Below are 18,499 nucleotides of genomic sequence, written 5' to 3' on the forward strand. Positions count from 1 at the left end.
CCACAATTTACCTCTCTTAATGGGAGTGGCATGACAGAGGGCTGGCTCAGGAGTCCCAGCACAGCACCCTGTCACAGTTCCCTATCACTGCACACGTGCTGAAGGACCAGGAAGAATGTGACTCTCATAAAATAACCATACAAAAGAAAAGAAGTCAAATAAAATTGCAAAACTAGTTAAATTTTCTTCTCACATTATGTATTTTCTTCAAGATTCTACAAGTTTTCATGATTGAAAAGTAAAAATAAGTTTTTAAATCTGGCTTTTGAAGCTATGATTGATGATTTAAAACTCCTAAAATGAATGTAAAGTGCTCTTCATGTATTGAGGAGATGGAGATAACTCTGAAAAGGATTGAAGGGTCATAGCTGATGAGCAACTCAACATTAGTTCCCAGTGCAATGCTGTGGCAAAAAGGGTTAACACAATCCTTGGATAAATAAACAGAGAAATGAGTAGGAAGTTGATTTTACCTCTGTACTGCACTAGTGAGACAGATAGTGCCATACAGTTCTGATGTCCACATTTCAGAAAAGGATATTGAAACACTGAAGCGGGAACAAACAAGGGCCACAAAAATTATTTAGGGGCTGGAGAAAATGCCTTATAACAAGAGACTTAAAAAGCTCAATCTATTTAATTTATCAAAAAAAGATTGAGAGGTAATTTGATCAGAGTGTAAAAGCACCTTCACAGGCAGAAAATACCTGTTACTAACAGGCTCTTTTAAAATCTAACAGAGAAAGGCATAAGAAAGAACCAATGACTGGACACAGGGCCCAGACAAATTTAAAAATGTGTGCCTTATTTCTGCTTTAACAGTGAGAGTGATTAACTAAACTAGCATAGGAAGAGGTGGATTCTCCATCTCTTGATATCTTCATATTAAGACTGGATGCCTTTCTAGAAGATATGTTTTAGTCAAACAAAGTATTGGGCTCAATACAGGGTACGGTTGCCAACGTTCTATTTGCAGAAAACCAAACACCTGTCCCTGCCCCTTTTCTGAGGCCAGACCCCCCTTCCTCCATCACTTGCTCTCCCCCACCTTCGCTCGCTCACTCATTTTCACTGGGCTGAGGCAGAGCTGGAGTGCGGGGAGAGAGGTGGTGAGGGCTCTGGTTGTGGGTACGGGCTCTGGGGTGTGGCTGGAGATGAGGGGTTTGGGGTGCAGGAGAGGGCTCCAGGCTGGGGCAGGGGGTTGGGGTTTCAGAGGGGGTACGGGCTCTGGGCTGGGGTTTCCAGGGTGGGGCCAGAAATGAGGGATTCAGGGTGTGGGAGGGGAATCTGGGATGGGGCAGGAGGTTGGGGTGCAGGGGGGGAGTGAGGGTTCTGGCTGGGGGTGTGAGCTCTGGGATGGGGCTGGGGTTTGGGGTGCAGGAGAGGGCTTAGGACTGGCATAGGGGGCTGGGGTGCAGGAGGACATGTGGGCTGCAGGCAGCGCTTACCTCAGGCAGCTCCCAGGAAGCTTCCGGCATCTCCCTCTGGCTCCTAAACAGAGGCACAACCAAATGGCTCTCTGCATTGCCACTGCGCTGGGACTCCTGAGCCAGCCCTCTGTCATGCCACTCCCTTTAAGAGAGGTAAATTGGGGCTGGCTAGAGAAACTTGTGCCTGATTGGTGAAGGGGAAACAGCTGCCAGCCTAATTAGCTGGGGGCTATCTACAGGCACCACCCCCATCTCCCATTGGCCATAGTTCCTGGCCAATGGGAGCACTTGAGCTGGCACTGGGGGCAAGGGAAGAGTGCAGAGCTCCTGTGGCCGTCCCTCCACCTAGGAGGCAGAGGGAGATGCTGGCAGCTTCCCAGGAGTCACGCAGAGCCAGGTAGGGAGCCTACCTGTGCTGCTGACCGGACTTTTAATGGCCCAGTCAGCGATACTGACCAGAGCCACCAGGGTCCCTTTTTGACCAGGCATTCCAGTTGAAAACTGGACACCTGGCAACCCTAATACAGGGGTAACAATGTGAAATGAAATGGTCTATGACTAGATCCAGTCAAACTAGATGATCTTATGGTCCCTTTTGGTCTTAAAACTCTATATATCCATGAAAAGAGAGCTACTGAAGGGAAGAAGAGAAGAGACATTATAACGGAGGATTATAACAAGATGCTACCAGGTAAGCAGCTAAATTTTATGAATTCAATAAAATTTAAAATGGCTTATATAAAAAGGTGTGTGAAATAGTCACAATGAGAGATGAATACGCTCAATATTTGAGTTCTTTTGTAGTAACTTAAAATTCTGAAAATAAAAAACCCATGCCATATTCAATGTATTTTAATTTTAAATGGGCTTCTTTCCATTGCAAGAATGCTGTTTTCTGAGAATAAAAAGTGTTTGCTAGTTTGTCAAATGTAGCATAAAAGCAAAATATGAAGCCCCCAAAATAGCCTGAAATGAAGCAGCAAAAAAATGCTTTGGAAAATTTTCCAATGTTTGTGTGCACCTCTAGGTTATACACTTCAAAAGTGAGTGCATGGAAGAATTGACCAGGACATGAATCCTGGTAAGCATTGCTTTCCCTAGAAGAAATCAGCTTCCTTATAGAAAATAGACAGGAGATAGTGGTGGTTATGACAAAAGGCTCAACTATTTGAGTCAGAAAACTGAACTGCAGATGAATCACCGCAAAGCCAATTTTTATGGTTTAATCATGAAAAACTGTATTTGTATTTATCTTTTATCCTGCAGGATCTCAGTGTTTCACAAGCTACATCCATGACTGAAATGCACATACCCTTGGATGGAGAGCGGTACTAGCCAGGGTGGATAAAAATCAATGATTTTTTTTTAAATTAAAAAAATCAGATTTTTTTGATAAAATGCTTCTTAAGGGAAAAAAGCTATCTAAAGATACATTATGGCTCAAAGGTATCTCATCATGGAATAGGGATTATAAATTCTAATTCTATAATATGAGACAATATATTCATGTAATGTTTAAGAAAAGTTTTGTAAATGAGATCCAATAGTTCATGGATTAGGGACCCAATCTTATGAGGTTCCACAGGCTTCTGTCCAGATAATTAAGGTTGGTCTTTCTATCTACCCAATGGGACTCAGTGTTCAAGATACCATCAGAGATGCTTAGTTTTGCAGTTCTCAAACTGTGGTTGTGTGTCTCCAGAGGTAACATGCTTGTTAACAGCAAAAATGTTTTAAAATAAATAAATATATAGAGGTGAGAAATAACAGACCTCAACTCTATTGTCCCTCTGCAAGTTTGTGTACACACAGTCAATCCCTTACCTCTCTCTAAAAGTGCAAAGTTTCAAAAAGTTCAATGAATAGAAGATCGTTGGGGGCGGAATAGATCTGGACAAGGGGAAGAAGTCTGGAGATAAATGTGAGAAGTGAGGGATATATGCTTGTTTAATTAAAATATTATGTTTGCTGTTGAAGAAAAAAAATCCAGAATACCTAACGTTGTTGTTTTAGTTAAATACAACAATTTAAATGTCTGTCTGGTGATGTTCTCCTCCTAATACAGCATGGCAAGAAAATCCTCCAAATATTAATGATTAACCTGCTGAATTGAAGATAGTTCACCTCCCAATGACTTCATAAATATCTGCTTCAGTTACCTCTGGTAAATGAAATAACCAAACAATCATTTGTTTTCTGATATAGATTAAAATAATCTGAAAAGTTTTCAAAATAAATCACTGTTTAAAAATGTATAGTGTGTACCTTCTAAAAATGAAACCTACATCTATCTCTGAGATGAGTTGTGAAGAATATGTATTAAGGTTATAACAACCAACAAGAATGCACTTTTATGTAGAAAACCATAATTAAATAGAGTCTTCCTGATGAATGATTTAAATCATGATTTCAATCAATTTGATTTAAATTAAATCCACCCTTACTACCACAAAAAATAGAGCTCGTACTAGAGTGAAGTCTTAAGCTAATGAAAAGAAACACTTATACCTCTGGAAGAAGCTTACATCAAAGACAGAAAAATTCAAGGAAAGAAGTCAGCCGAGAGCTGTATATGGAAAAGTTAAATAAGAAAAAAAAAAATCTGTCACCTGAAGCAGAAGAAGAAAACAACAATTGACCATGAACAAAAACAACAACAAATGAAAGCAGTAGCCTGCAAGAATCTTCTAAAAAGGTGGATTTGTGCCCTTTTATGCTTCTTTAGAAGCAATCAGATGTCAATTTTTGGGCTTCACTGGCTCTGAGGGAAGATTTGTTGGGGGATCACAGATTATGTATATTGTTAATTCTCACAGCTCAGTTTAAGGGGTAGGAGGACAGGATCCTTAACAGAGGCTTTTGTTCTTCGATGTTTTAGTTGTCTATGCTAAATTGTTTGTTTTGTTAAAACAAAAGTGAAGACTTCTAGACAATGTAGCTCAAATTTTTAAAGGTATCTAGACATAGGTGCTACAATGCTGAGCATGGCTAAGTGATTTAGGAATCTAAATGTCATTATCAAAGGGTTTTAGGCACTTAGGGGCCAGTGCCTAAATCAAAAACAAAAGCTAGGCTCCTAAATCAGGTAGGAGTTGCAAACACTGAGCACAGCAATGCCTAAATACCTTTAAAAATCATGGCCTGTGTCTGCAAATCTCTTCCTTTTTCAGTTGCTCAGCTTTTATTCTCTTTGCGCTTATGTCATCATTTCACTAGTTCTCCAGTTATCAGTCTTCCAGACTAGATCAGATCTGATTTCTAATGTACAAAATAAGCAGAAAACAAAACCTTTAAAAATACACATTTCAGGTCTTTTTTATACACCATAATGAAAAACAAAACAAAAAAAAGATACCTTTTCCCTTCCCCATACAGGTTACCTTTAAGATAAAGGTGAATTTCTATCAGTTGGCAATAGTAGCATTTCTACCCCCTCACCAGGCCAACAGCAAGCAGAGAAGACTATTATACTAGTCTCAAGTATTGAAGTTCCTTGACAGGCAGAGGTGAAAGTAAGCCGGTGTGCACCAGTACCAGCGTGGATCGGCTTCCCCAGGTGCAATTTAAAGGGCCTGGGGCTCCCAGCAGCGGCTGGAGCCCCTGGCCCTTTAAACTGCTGCCACAGCCCCGCTGGCGGAGCCTTGGGGTAGCAGCGGCAGGGCTGGGGCGGGGATTTAAAGGGCCCAGGGCAGTAGCGGCGGCTGAGCCCTAGGCCCTTTAAATCGTCCCCGAAGCCCCACCACCACTTCCCCAGGGCTCCGGCAGGCTCCGGGGACAATTTAAAGGGACCAGGGCTCTGGCCGCCGCTACTGCCCCAGGCCCTTTAAACAGCTGCCAGAGCCCTCGGCTGCCGCTGTAACCTCGGGGAGGGGGAAGGAGGCACTTGCCTGTACAGGGTGGACCAGGACTGGCCCCAGCCCAGCCCCTTCCAGGGGCCAGAGCTGGCCCCAGCCCAGCCTCGTACTGGTAAGTCCCTAGACTTACTTTCATCCCTGTTGACAGGACAGCTCCAGCCCTTCTTTTAGAAGTTCCAACGCTGTCATCAGAGTCTGATGTCTCAGGGCTTGTCTGCACTGGCCTGCTAAATTAAATTGGCACTTCTGAGATTGATATAGTCACATCGATTTAGCAGGTCTGGTGAAGATGCAATAAGTCGATAGCAGAGCACTCTCCTGGCAACTTCAGTACTTCACCTCCTGAGAAGTGTGAGCTAAGTCGATGGGAGAGCATCTCTCACCGACATAGCGCAGTGTAGACACCACATTAGGTCAATATAAACATTGCTTAGAGGGGTGATTTTTTTCACACCCCTGAGCGATGTAACTTGCATCGACTTAACCAGCAGTGTAGACCGGGCCTCAGTGTTATATCAAGGAACTTGGAAGTTAATGATACATCTTTGCAGTCTCTCTCACAGGAACATAGGAATTGACCTGCAAGAACACCAAATGGCCTTTATGGCCTCCAATATTGAGCTTTCCAAGAGGTTTCAAAGAAACAAAAATCTGTGATCTTGCAAGCTGTCAATAAAAATATTTGACACCAATGTTAGCAGTAGAGCTACTTCAGATGCTTATTGTTAACATCTACTCCAAAGTCAGACTTGGGAGCCATTTATTCCTAATCTGATTCCTAACATTTAAACAGGCTTTTATTCCACAACAGGTCTACCTCTCACACTCTAGTACTAAAGCTATGTCTACACTACAGACCCTAGAGCAGCACTGTTGTACTGCTTCAGCTGCACCACTGTAAGGTCTCCCATATAGCCGCTCTATGCCGTTGGGAGAAAGCTGGTATATGGGTACAAAGGTGCCTTACAGTGCTATACCTCATTCCTCTTTCCGTACAGGAATAGCTATTCCAGCATAAACACCTTTATATCAATAGAACTGCATCCAAATTGGGGGGCGGGGGAGGGTAGGGGGGAAGGATACTAAGCTTCCTTAGCAACCTCTTGCAAGCAACTATCCAAGGCCTGTTCAAAAAAGTCAGAATAAATTGTACCTCCAGTTCTCATATCTACTATTTTGTTAGACCGGATTGCAGAAATTAATAGGTCAAAGAGCCAAAATTTACCCTTACAAAGACCATATTAATTCATTTTTATTATGCTCATATTTCTCATCTAGACACAGTGTTATTTGTATTACTGTAGCCCTTAGGGGCCCTAGAACATGGACCAGGACCCCAATGTGTTAGATGCTTTACCAACACAGAAGAAAAAAGACAATCCCTTATAATTTGAGTTAACTATCTTCTCAACTATTTTCTTACTGATGTAAGGCCCAACTCTCTACAGTCCTTAGCTCATCTTAGCTTTTTATTAATTATCAATTATTATTATCATTAAGATTGGCACTATACTGACCACTTTTAAGGCCCTCAAGGTAGTAGCTGATTTTAATAGTAAATTACATGGTGTGAATAGCTCAGTTACTTGGTTCTTTAGTTTCTTTCCTTCTCTCTAAGTACATAAAGAGATGGACAGGAAAAAAATATGGGTGTATATATATGTAAGCTATATCTGTGCATGTATCATATATAAAAAAGCACAATACAAGTTAGAAATTACTAATTGTGCAAGGTAATTAACAAGCTGAATGAAAGGCTCGTTCACACACTGTACATACATACACCGGTCTGTTAATCAAATGACACAATATTTTCTCCTTGTTCAATATTTTAAGCTTGTATTTTATCATTCAACTTCTTGGTAACACTCTGTTCAGAACACAAGGGGTGTGACAGAGAATTCAGCCTCAAGATTCACTGTGTTTGAAGCTCACTATGACTGCAATCGTGTGGCATAGAAAGATTGTCATGTGATAATGCTTCAACATAGCTACTTCTTTCATAACAAACAGATTTTCTCTTTTGGTATTTTGACATGTGTCTGTTATTTGACTATTCTCAACAGCAGCTTGTCCTGCCTCTGGTCCTCTCATAAAGAAAGCCAATAACATACCTATTCTGAAGAAAAAGATATTTTAGACAATTACTGTGCACCAGATTCCAGCTGTGTAAATTGATGTAGCTCCATTACACCAACTGAAGATCTGCTCCTGTATGTTTATTTTACACTCACACCTTCTCATATATACACACACAAAATGGCATCCACAGAAACAGCCATGCCTTTCATAACAACTACAGGGATGATCTTGTGGTTTTCACATTTTATTATTAATTCCTATAAAGAAAAAAACTTAATTAAAAAAACAATGTGTCTTAAGGGGAGCATGTGTAATGCCAACAGACCTCAATCAGCAGGCAGGATCAAACCCCACACCTCTGGATCTTAATGCGTGAACCTCTACCACATGAGCTAAAAGCCAACTCGCTGTTAGCTAAGGCTGTAGAGCACACTAATTTGATCTCTCTCTCTAAATGTCACTAGATGTGACAGAACACCACACCCAGCAGCTGTGTAGATTACACATGCACTTAAACTCTTAAAAGCAAGGAAATATCTGGTTAATGTATCCCTTTTAATAAATACATTATATTCACTTCTATAATTAAGTCCCATGCACTGCCAACATGTACTGTAATATAAGCCATACACTACATGCCTCAGACACTCTATAAACCCCAAATATTAACAGGTAGCTGACTTTGATCTGATGTACAAATATTGGGCCCAATCCTGCAATAGGCTGCATACCCCCAACTCCCACCAAAATAAATACTGATAATCCAAAGTTTGCTGAAAGAAGACCAATAGAGAGTCTGGAAAGGCTAACTTATGAGGAGAGACTAAGCATCTATTCAGGTCGTGAAGGAAGAGGGGAAGGTAGCTAACCATTTCTAACACATTTTTAAGTATATACCATGGATGGAGAAGAATTATAGGAAGTTGGCAATGAGTGGGTACAAGGAGGAGGAGGTAGGCTGAATATCAGAAAAAAAATATGATAGATGCTCTCAGTGCTCCCCGCAATGTCACCGTCTGAGGGGGATCTAAAACAGGGCCAGCCTGAGGTGCGAGGCACACAGACAGGATGGGGGAAGGTTCATCAGGTCAGCAGCATGTGTCATGCATTATTCTTCCTGATCCCACAGGGTATGACTACCCTGCATCTAGGAGGAGCCTCCCAGCCTGGGTAGACAGATTTGTGTTAGCTCTGCCAGAGCTAAAATTTGTGTGGGAATTAAAAATAGCAGCAGGGATGTTCCGGCTCCAGTGGAGATGGGCTAATCACCCGCGCTCAGACCAGGGGGTCAGTTGGGTGGATTTGTGGCTCTGGTGGCAGCTTGAGCTCTCAACATCCACATGGCCATTTTTAATGTGTTAGCTCAAGCCCCATTAGCATGAATGTCTACCTGGGCTAGGGGGCTGGCTCTTAGTGCAATGTAGACATACCTATAGAGGTGTCTCTGCCAAGTGCACAGGATCAGGGCTTGGTGATTGTGAAGACTGGATACCTGAAGCAGAACGAAGGCCACTCCCTCAAAGATCCAGCCACTTCTTTGACCTCAAACTTGTAAAGGTACAGCAGCACAAAATGATCCTGACGCTGCTCCCTACATTAAGAATCTAGCCTCTAAAGCAGGGGTTCTCAAACTTCCTTGCACCATGACCCCCTTCTGACAACAAAAATTATTACACAACCCCAGGAGGGGGGATTGAAGCCTGAGCCTGCCTGAGCCCTGCCACCCCAGGCAGGGTCACCAAAGCCTGAGCACCACCGCCCCAGAAGAGGGACCAAAAGCAGAAGCCCCAGGTGGAGGACCTGGACCCTGAGCCCCATCATGCAGGGCTGAAGCCCTCGTTCTTTGGCCCCGCGTGGTGGGGCTCGGGCTTCGGCCCCAGGTCCCAGCAAGTCTAATGCCAGCCCTAGCGACCCCATTAAAACAGTTTCATTTCACTATAGCACTAAAAAGCATACCAGCATACAGAAAGAGAAACTCAATTACTGGGCTCTTTTAAACTCAATTACTGGGCTGTTTATCAAGAGCCCATGTAGAGCTTCTTTTCATTTGCTAACCATGTGTCTCCATTTACTGTGTAACATAAGGAACATCAGCCTAACAAACTACTATCCAAGAGGTGACTGGAAAGAGAAAAGCCAGCTTTTGTAACTGATGGCAATATATTTTTCTGTGTGCTTAAATAAAAAATGTATGAAATATTTCTAGAGAACAGACTGGGCCCCATTTGTATTGTATCCAAACCTCTCTCTGAAGTCAATAGGAACTCTGGCTCACATAGAATAGGGGATTAGGTTCTTTGTGCATATCTGCTGCAACCTGCACTGCAATACAAAAGTCATTTAAATATGTTTTTCTCCACTCTAAGTAACTGTACTAATCCACATTTGAAAGAATGAGAAAAACTGATAAATACTGAAAACAGTATGCACAAATTCTCAAAAGTGACTACCAAATTGAATTCCCAACTTGAAGATTCTTAATTTTTTTTTTTTTTTTTGAATTCCCAACTGACCCCATGGTCTGATTTTTCGCTAGTGCGGAGTTTGAATATCAGGCTTCTTCAAGATGTCTCAGGTTGGGCACCCAAAAGTCCCTAGTAACTTTTGAAACATTGCGCCGTAATATACATACACAGACCTGTGACATCTTGCAACCTTACCTCTAAAGTATCCCAAGTGGGCGCACACCAGGAGTCGCAAACTTGTGATGTCCTGAAGTTCACAGCGCGGAGCCACAGACAAATACACACAAAAAACTCTGATCGGCAGGACAAACAATTCGCTTCAAGTCATCTTTTGAAAAGCGGGGCGCCCTGGCAGTGCCTTGGCATGTGCAAATCCCTGCACACGAGGCAACAGTTCTTAAAGCCACAGGGCGCAAACTTCTCTGTTACCATAAGGGTTCTGGACTGAACACGTCAGTTCGTAGCTTTGGTCTCCTTATTCCAAACCCTACCCGACCTCGCGCCGGTGCGCGCAGACATGCGGACAAGGATAATAATAAAACGCATTGAGCGTCTCATCTGCCCGCGAAACAAGAGGGGCTGACCCGCCGTCAGCGCGGCACGGGCAGGGGCTCAGAGCCGGCGGGGAGCGCACCACGACCACGGCGGGTTTGTCCCCGGTGGCGGGTGCAGCGGCGCGAGGCAGAAGCGCGCCTGGAGCCGAGCCGAGCCGAGCCGAGCCGAGCCGCCGACCCCGCGCGGTTCCCAGCCCGCCCGGCTGGGCAGGACCCTCCCGCCCCGGTCCGTGCCCACGTACCTGAGCAGAGCGAGGCGGCGGCGGACAGGAGCAGCAGCGCCCGCCGCATGGCCGCGGTGCTGGGCTGAGGGCGCCGCAGCGGCCAGGTGCAGCGGGGCTCGTCGCGGTGGCTCCCCCGCTCCGCCCCCCCCCACTCCCAGCCGTGCGCCTGGCGCTCCTCGGGCACCACTGGCCGCGGCACCCTGAGCCGGGGGAGGGCTTCTCCGCCAGCTCCGCCCCGCCCCGGGCCGGGCCCACCTTCCCGCCCAGCCGGGCCCGCCTACAGCGGGCTGTGCTAGGGGTTCAGGCGCTGGTCAGGCACTGCCGGCGCAGCGGGGCTCCCCGGGAGCGTCCTGCTGGCGGGCTGCACCGCCCGGGCTGCCGGCAGAGCATCTCCTACACCGGCTTGCGGCGGGCTCTGAAGAGTCTGCTCAGATTTAGTCTCCGTCGTGCAGCTCTGCTTGATCGTTTAGACGGTGGGTGGGTGAGACCATCGCCCGGCAGACCGGTGTCGTTCAGCACGTGTGGTTAGCCCGCGGGTAGTCTGCTCTCCTTAGCTAGCAGCCCTCCCTACTTTGTTAGGGGGGGGGAAATGCCCGTCCCCCTTTTTATAACACACTAGTACTGGTTCTAGGCTTTGCAGAGTGATCTTCCACCCTCATACGCATCTACGGGCTTGGCTTCAAAAAACCAACAGGTGCTAGTGATTTAACAGCCCCTTTCCTAAGTTGTAAAAAAACTATATAGTCAAGCAACTTGAAGAAAAAACATAAAGACGATCTTCCATGTCCCACTTTATGGGCCCACTCCTGCTAACTACTGAAGTCGTGGGGCTTTGTCATTGGCTTCCAGCGAGTGGAAGTGGGCTCTGTTGCAAAATGCGCTGAGATACAGCTCCCAAAGCTCAGCGCTGTAACAGTTAAGGAAAACACTGAACAGCTCTAAAGCTGTATTCGGTTTCTATAAATATTCACAAAAAATATTTTATTGATCAGCACTACGGTGAAGGGGTTAGAACAGCCGGAGCAGTAAACTCTCTTCTGCTGTGCCTGTATCAGATAGGGGCTCTAGCTGGAGGGGCAGGATGCCCTAGGTACTCAACCTGCGATTGCTGGCTCCTACCAGGGGCAAGAAGACATGTTTTTTTCCTGGTAAGCCCTGTGCCTACAAAGCCATTTTATTATTTAATGGAGCTTAATTTAACACTCACATTAACATTAAGGGACAAAAGTCAATTTCATTTCGTGTGTTCCCACAAATTAGAGGCCAGATCATCCCTTCCCCATAGAAAAACCCTGCTGCAGAGTCAAGAGACACACATTAGCACAGACATGGTTAAGTCACCTCTGCATAGCTGGGGGATCTGTGGACAGTGGACTCAAGCCTGCACGGATCACCAGGGGACAATCTGGGCCTATGATATTAAATATTTTTGCACAAACAAACAATTATCTCACAGTCATAACCTATTTACTTGTAATCATGTTTTTATATCATCATACTCATTGCCACAGCAACTATTAAGAGGCCAAACACTGGCATAAGATATCCACATTAGAGTAATCAGTAGGAAATATTGTTCTTCAAGAGGAAACAATACACTTACCCATAGGACCTCCTCGAGTAAATCAGCTAGTGAGATAAGAACTACAAAGAAATGAAAAGGAAAAAAAGCATTTTAAGGCAAAGCTTAACTGAGTAATATACTAATATTTTAGGCTTAAATATCCCCTTTTCATCTCAAAGAATCCTAAAACACCACCTAGATGCAATGTATACAAATTATGCAGAAAGATCATATTACAGGCTAATGAAATGTAGCCATCTGCGGATTGAAACATGGAACTGTGTAACAGTGCACTGAAATGACACCAAAGTTTGTGAAAGAAGAGCATACAATACCACACCTAAAAGAAATGGTGAGGAGGAAGCTAGGAAAGCTGAATATTTGTTTTTTTTTTAAAAAATTAGAATTTGACCAAGTCACCAGAGAAAAGTACCATAGATTAGTTAGTGGCCATAATTGTTAGGAACCTCTGTTTTGTTTCTTTTCTATAAACATTGTCTCTGACAGCACAGAGCCCCCTAACCCTATATTAGCTCAAATAGAAAGAGGGCCAGCTACTGAATCTCCAGCAGGGCTTCCTACAACACTGTGATTTAGCAGGATCACCAAGGAGGAACCCAGCCCAGTTTATCAAACTTAACTGACAAGTATCCTAGACCAAGGTGGTATAGCTTACATGCCACAAGATCAGTTGCAGCTAGTGTTCTGAAATATGCACAGCCATCAAGTTTTATGTAGCTCCATGTGTCATTTTGAGTTAATTTGTAGGTTTATAAATTTGCACAAAACAGACTTCCATTTATAGTCAACACACCCTGCCTCAAGGGGTACGGCATGCATCTGTATAAAATATGGCAGCTATGGCTGGGGTGACTAGAAGGAAACTGGTGGCTGATGTGGGAAGGCAGTAGCAGGATGGCTGGGGGACACTTAGGGACAGTGAAGGTGGAAGGGGCAGTGGTGGAGTGCCTGGAGTTGTAGGGGGTGGGTGTTCGTTGATTGCTTGTGGCTACTGGGTTGCCTGGGGTGGTTTGCTGGCTACGGAGAGGGATGCAGAGGTTGTGGGTGAGCCTGCAGAAGATGTGGTGCTGGGAGAATGATGCGGGTGAGCTGCTGGCATTACAGGGTGGGTCACAGGTATAAAGTAAAGTTGTGGGTGGGTGGGTCACAGGTTGTTGCTACTGGGGGTTTGGCTGGATGCTGTGGATGCAGCCGCTGGGCTTGGGTGTGTTTGCTTAGGGACAGCTTAGTAAAGCCTGATGCAGGAGAGATGAGGGAGTCAGACACCAGTGCTGAGTCCCTCGGGTGCTGCTGCTGCTGCTGACATCCTTCCTCTAGCCACTGCTACCTGTAGTTCCTGCCTTGGATCCAGCAAGTGCAACATCATGAAAGAAGTCATCGGGTTGCCTGCTCAGCATGTGCTGCTGGGGATTCAATCTGATTTACAGAAAGGCATGACAAGTGTCCTACAGATGCATGTTGTTTCTTAGCCTTGGCTAGGACTATTGGGTCTGTGTTCTGGAAGCGCAAGCCAAGTAGAAGGGCAGTGGTTGCCAGATTTAGCTAGTTATCCACTTGCTTTGAGAACAGGAGTGGGCATATTATAAAACAGGAATTTCCATAGAGGATAACTTTGAAACTGTGCTTTTGTATAATTGGTATTATACATTCGCTTCAGCTAAACCTCCTCAGAAATCAGAAGGATGGTGGCAGTGGAATGACTGTATAAAATCAGAACAATAAATGCTAGTAGGCATGTGAGCTACACTAAAAGAATATACATCACAGCTATGGGTCTTAATTTTAAACATCTGTGGAAATTGTTTCATATCTGGTAAAGTAAAGTCAGTTGACATATATATTTCGTTAAATTCCTTAGAAATCTTATGATCATGTGGTCCTATGCAGACAAAAAAGTTAAAAAAAAAGTAATAGCTGCTTTACTGGGAGTATCAAAGTACATAAAGACAGTTTAGACTGAAATAATTTTACTCGTAGTTAATTTAATTAAAATAAATAAAAGACACTGGATGTACAAAACTAGGGCATAATTGAATCTTGTATTTAAAAAAATAAGCATCATGGCATCAGAGTAACAAAATAACATGGCTTTTGGGTGCAAACTGAAAAGCCCAAGTGAGGTTGTAGCATTTGATAACGCCGAATATTGGAATGGTTGTCTTACAGCATGAATATTATTCCATGCTAGTCTCATATCAGGCTTTCGGTATCACAAGTTTTCTTCACCATGTGATGATCTCTCCTTATTTTAAATCACATGCTATTTTTATCTCATTTCATTTTGTCTCATCTAGAGATGGTCTTGAGACAGAACCACAGGTCCAAAGCTTGCTGAAATCTGGGATTCTTGAGATCCAGATCCAAACTTCACAGCTCAATTCCATTTCTAATTTCACCACATCCTACCAAGATGTAATTGCATCTTACCACATGTGGAACTGGACACAACAAAAATTGGTGAAGAGCTTTAGCTGAAAAAAAAAGGGGGAGAAATTTCAATAAAGTTGAAATGTTTTGTTTCCATATTTTCTAAATTAAACATTTCATCTTTTTGTTTTAGAATGACATTTTGGTTAGAAATTTAGCTGATTTAACTAAAAACAAGAAGGGTAAAAAACCACAGCTGAAAATTAAACAAAATGTCAGGTTGAATGGAATGTTTCATTCCACTTAAACTGACATTTGTTCAGATTTCTCACTTTGGCTACTGAACTAAAAAAAGTAATAATAATTCACCCAGTTATAACTGTATGCTCTAAGCTATAAAAGTAGCCTAAAACCAGCCTTAAACAATCTATTCCCTTCTCAGAGCATTTACATCTTTCAGCAATATGTTGATAGTTTTCATACCCTCCCTTTGGTCACCATTCAGCCAAGCTATACTTTAAAGCTTTCCGAATACACCAGAATCTTTCCACCCCTAACTAGTTTTCAGTATTCTTTCCTGAATACCTTCCAATTTGTCAATATCTTTCTGGTATTGTGGTATCCAGAACAGTATGCAGTGTCTTTTGCGTGGTTTCACCAGTGATCTACAAAGGAGGACTGCCATCTCCCTGGGTCTAAGACAGTATAAGCATCCCAGAACAGTGCTGGCTCCCCCGCCCAATATGTTGTTACTTGCTGTAGTGTAATTTCTCCTTAAGGCCACCATGTTTTTATAGCCTGAGAGCCCCAGCAGTGCTAGTGAAGTCAGCAATACATGAAATAGCAGAGAAGCAGGTTACTGGAGCTCTTGTACCTGTTCCTACACAAGAGTCTGGATTTACTTGTTTTAAGATCGTAACATCAGCCCTAATCCAATTTCCTATTCATTATCATCCCTAGTTCTTTTTGGCATTACTGGTTTCTAAGTATCTCTTCCCAAACTTATTCTGTATTTCTTGTCCGTATTTCTGCTCTATTTCAAAGTGCTTTTTGAACAATTTGTCTTTCTTCACTTAATGATGTAGTATAGGTCATTTGCAACTGTAACTTCTTTCAGCTCAGTAGAAATGCTTAATTAAACTAAGCCTCACACCAGTACTAGTATCTGCAGCACTTCACTGTACATCCCTTCTTAGATAACACTTTTTACTCTAAACAATGAGGGGTACTTGTGGCACCTTAGAGACTAACAAATTTATTTGAGCATAAGCTTTTGTGGGATAAAACCCACTTAAGGCAATCCCATCTTTTCATGTAGTGTGTGTGTGTGTGTGTGTGTGTGTGTGTGTGTGTGAGTGTGTGTGTGTGTGTGTGTGTGTGTAATATTCTGCCTCCTGTATTTTCCACTCCATGCATCTGATGAAGTGGGTTTTAGCCCACGAAAGCTTATGCCCAAATAAATTTGTTTGTCTCTAAGTTGCCACAAGTACTCCTTGTTGTTTTTGCTGATCCAGACTAACACGGCTACCACTCAGACTTTTTACTCTATTTACAGCTCTTCAGATGTATTTCAATCCATGTGATGTCAGCTGGTCCCAGGTTGGTTGTAATTATTTTATCCAATATGATTTCATGACAAATTACATCAAATTCTTTAATCTCTAGACACACCATGGTTAATCTCTCTCTCTCACCCACTAATTTTGTGATTCAATCAAATAAAGCAAATTTGTGTGCTTTATGAGTTTTTTATGCCACCTATTGCTCATGGTTTCATTGTTCTCTAAATGTTTAGGGGTTTTTTCTTTTCATATTGGTTCCATTATTTTAATTAGGGATTCAAATTAAATTTACTGGATAGTAACTGCTAGAGCTGCTCTTTTTTCTATTTTTAAAAGACTGACGCTAACAACATTTTTTCCCTCCAGCCCTCTAGTACCTGGCCAGTTCTACATGACATTTCAAAATTATCTACATGACATTTCAAAATTATTATGCTAGTTCCCTTAAAACCCCAGAAAGCATCCCAGTGAGCACCTGATGACTTTACATATGTAATTTGTCAAGTATTCCTTTACCAGCTGTATAGTCATAGTTACACTGACATGGTCTTTATTAACTCTTAATCATCTGTAGTCCCTTTCCACTGCAGCTTTATCTCCATTCTGGTTTATTAAGGTTTCCTTTCTAGATCTTCTTTTCACCCAGTATTTATTGAAAAAATGTTTTTGAGGCAATATAGTCTAGCAGATTAGTAAAGTGTGGGGAGTCAGGAACTCATGAATTCTAAGGGCTTGTCTACATGAGGAAGCTCTTGCAGAATAAACTATGATGTGAATTTAAAACTCAATAGCTATTCTGCACTAGCTTCCCACTTACTCCACAATACAAGGGCCTTTTTGCAGTTTAACTGAATCCACTCTGAACATGGATTCAGGTAAACAGGACAAAGGCACTCGTTGCCCTTTTCTATTCTGACAATTTTTATAGCTATTCTGTGCTCTTTCCCTGGTAGACAAGCCATAGTCCTGACTTTGCAACTGCTTTTGCTGTGCGGCATAAGGGAAGTCACTTAACCTATTGGTTTCCCGTTGAGAAAATATAGGACACTTTTCTTTTTTTTTTCTTTTTTTGCAAACACACAAAACAAGTACTTACCCTCCTAGTTCATGGGTTATGAAATCAATTAGATAGAGGAGACAGGAAAAAATCAATTATCCTTTTCTGGCTCTCATTGAGCCCACTGTTGGATTCTCTAGGATAGGATGAGAACAAGCAGAAGCAGATACCTATCGCTGCCACTTCTGGACTCAGGAGCTTCACTGGTCAGTTCTCTGGGGATGGAAAGGGAGGAGACAACTTTTTAACATGTAACAGTGAGTACATCTAAACTGGAAGAAAGAAGGTGATCATTCACATTACGCTGCAGTCTTTTGAATGGCAATACCCTTAAGTAAAGCTAGCAGAAAATTTTCCAAACATTTTTCCTTTGGAAAATGTGTTTTGTGAAAATCTAAATTTTCTACTCAAACATGTCACTTTTGATGAAATTTTATTTGAGAAAAATATTGAAACAAAGTGTTTCATTAATGTGAAAATGGTCCAGACATTTTCAGAATGGAATGTTTTGATTTTTCATTTCAAAGTGACTTTCAAAATAAATTTTATTTTATATTATTTTAAAAAATTAAAAAGTCAAAATTGAAACACATTTCTGTTGATCCAAAAGACATTTGAAAATTTTGTTTCATGAGAAATTTAACATTTCATTTTGATTCAGAATAAAAATACATTTCAAAACAGATTTCCCTGCAAAATAGAAATTTCAGTGCATTCACAATTCTACCCTCACTCAAATCTCCTTGCCCAGGAGATGATATGGGATCATGATGGCATTTCAAATATGCCTTGTAAAGATATAATGGTAAATGTTCCTTCAGATTAACATGAGATCATGTGCATCTGCACAATTTTACGTGTAGAGATGGTCAGGAACTGGAATTTCCATCCTGTGGAAAATTCTGACATTTCAGAAAATAATCCTTTCAGTATCAAAACACAAAGGCAAAATTTCAAAATCTTCTAAAGATATGAAATCCCAGAAAAATGTTTCAGTACATTAAAGTATTAAGTATACCATATATACACACACACACACACAATATAATACAATATTAAAATCAATATTTTGCTACAATATGAAAACTGAAAGAAATATTAATCCAAATATCTCTCTCTTATGCCTTTTCCTATTAGTTGTTTGTGTATATCAGTACATAATAAATGAATGATAAATATAATTAAGCTAGAGAATTCACTGATTCGACTGTGCTGATCCTCATTAAGTAATCTTGATCAAAGTCCACCATAGGGAGAGAGCTATTGAGTATGTAGTTTAAAGTTCATACAGTACTAAGAGCCAAGGCAAACCAATGGGA

General features: G+C 42.2%; 1 protein-coding gene across 1 annotated transcript in view; it reads right to left on the minus strand.

Moving 5' to 3' along the window:
* Positions 1-18,499, minus strand: part of ACVR1C (activin A receptor type 1C) — an 82,185-nt gene that overhangs the window by 41,433 nt on the left and 22,253 nt on the right. The window contains exons 2-4 of the mRNA XM_078847928.1: positions 17,220-17,395; positions 14,622-14,665; positions 12,213-12,253 (exon numbers count right to left, since the gene is read on the minus strand). Coding sequence (XP_078704054.1) covers positions 12,213-12,216 — 4 coding nt within the window. The 5' untranslated portion in view covers positions 12,217-12,253; positions 14,622-14,665; positions 17,220-17,395. The remainder of the gene's footprint in view (positions 1-12,212; positions 12,254-14,621; positions 14,666-17,219; positions 17,396-18,499) is intronic.

Source organism: Lepidochelys kempii, chromosome 11, assembly GCF_965140285.1.
Source record: "Lepidochelys kempii isolate rLepKem1 chromosome 11, rLepKem1.hap1, whole genome shotgun sequence".
NCBI lineage: Eukaryota > Metazoa > Chordata > Testudines > Cheloniidae > Lepidochelys > Lepidochelys kempii.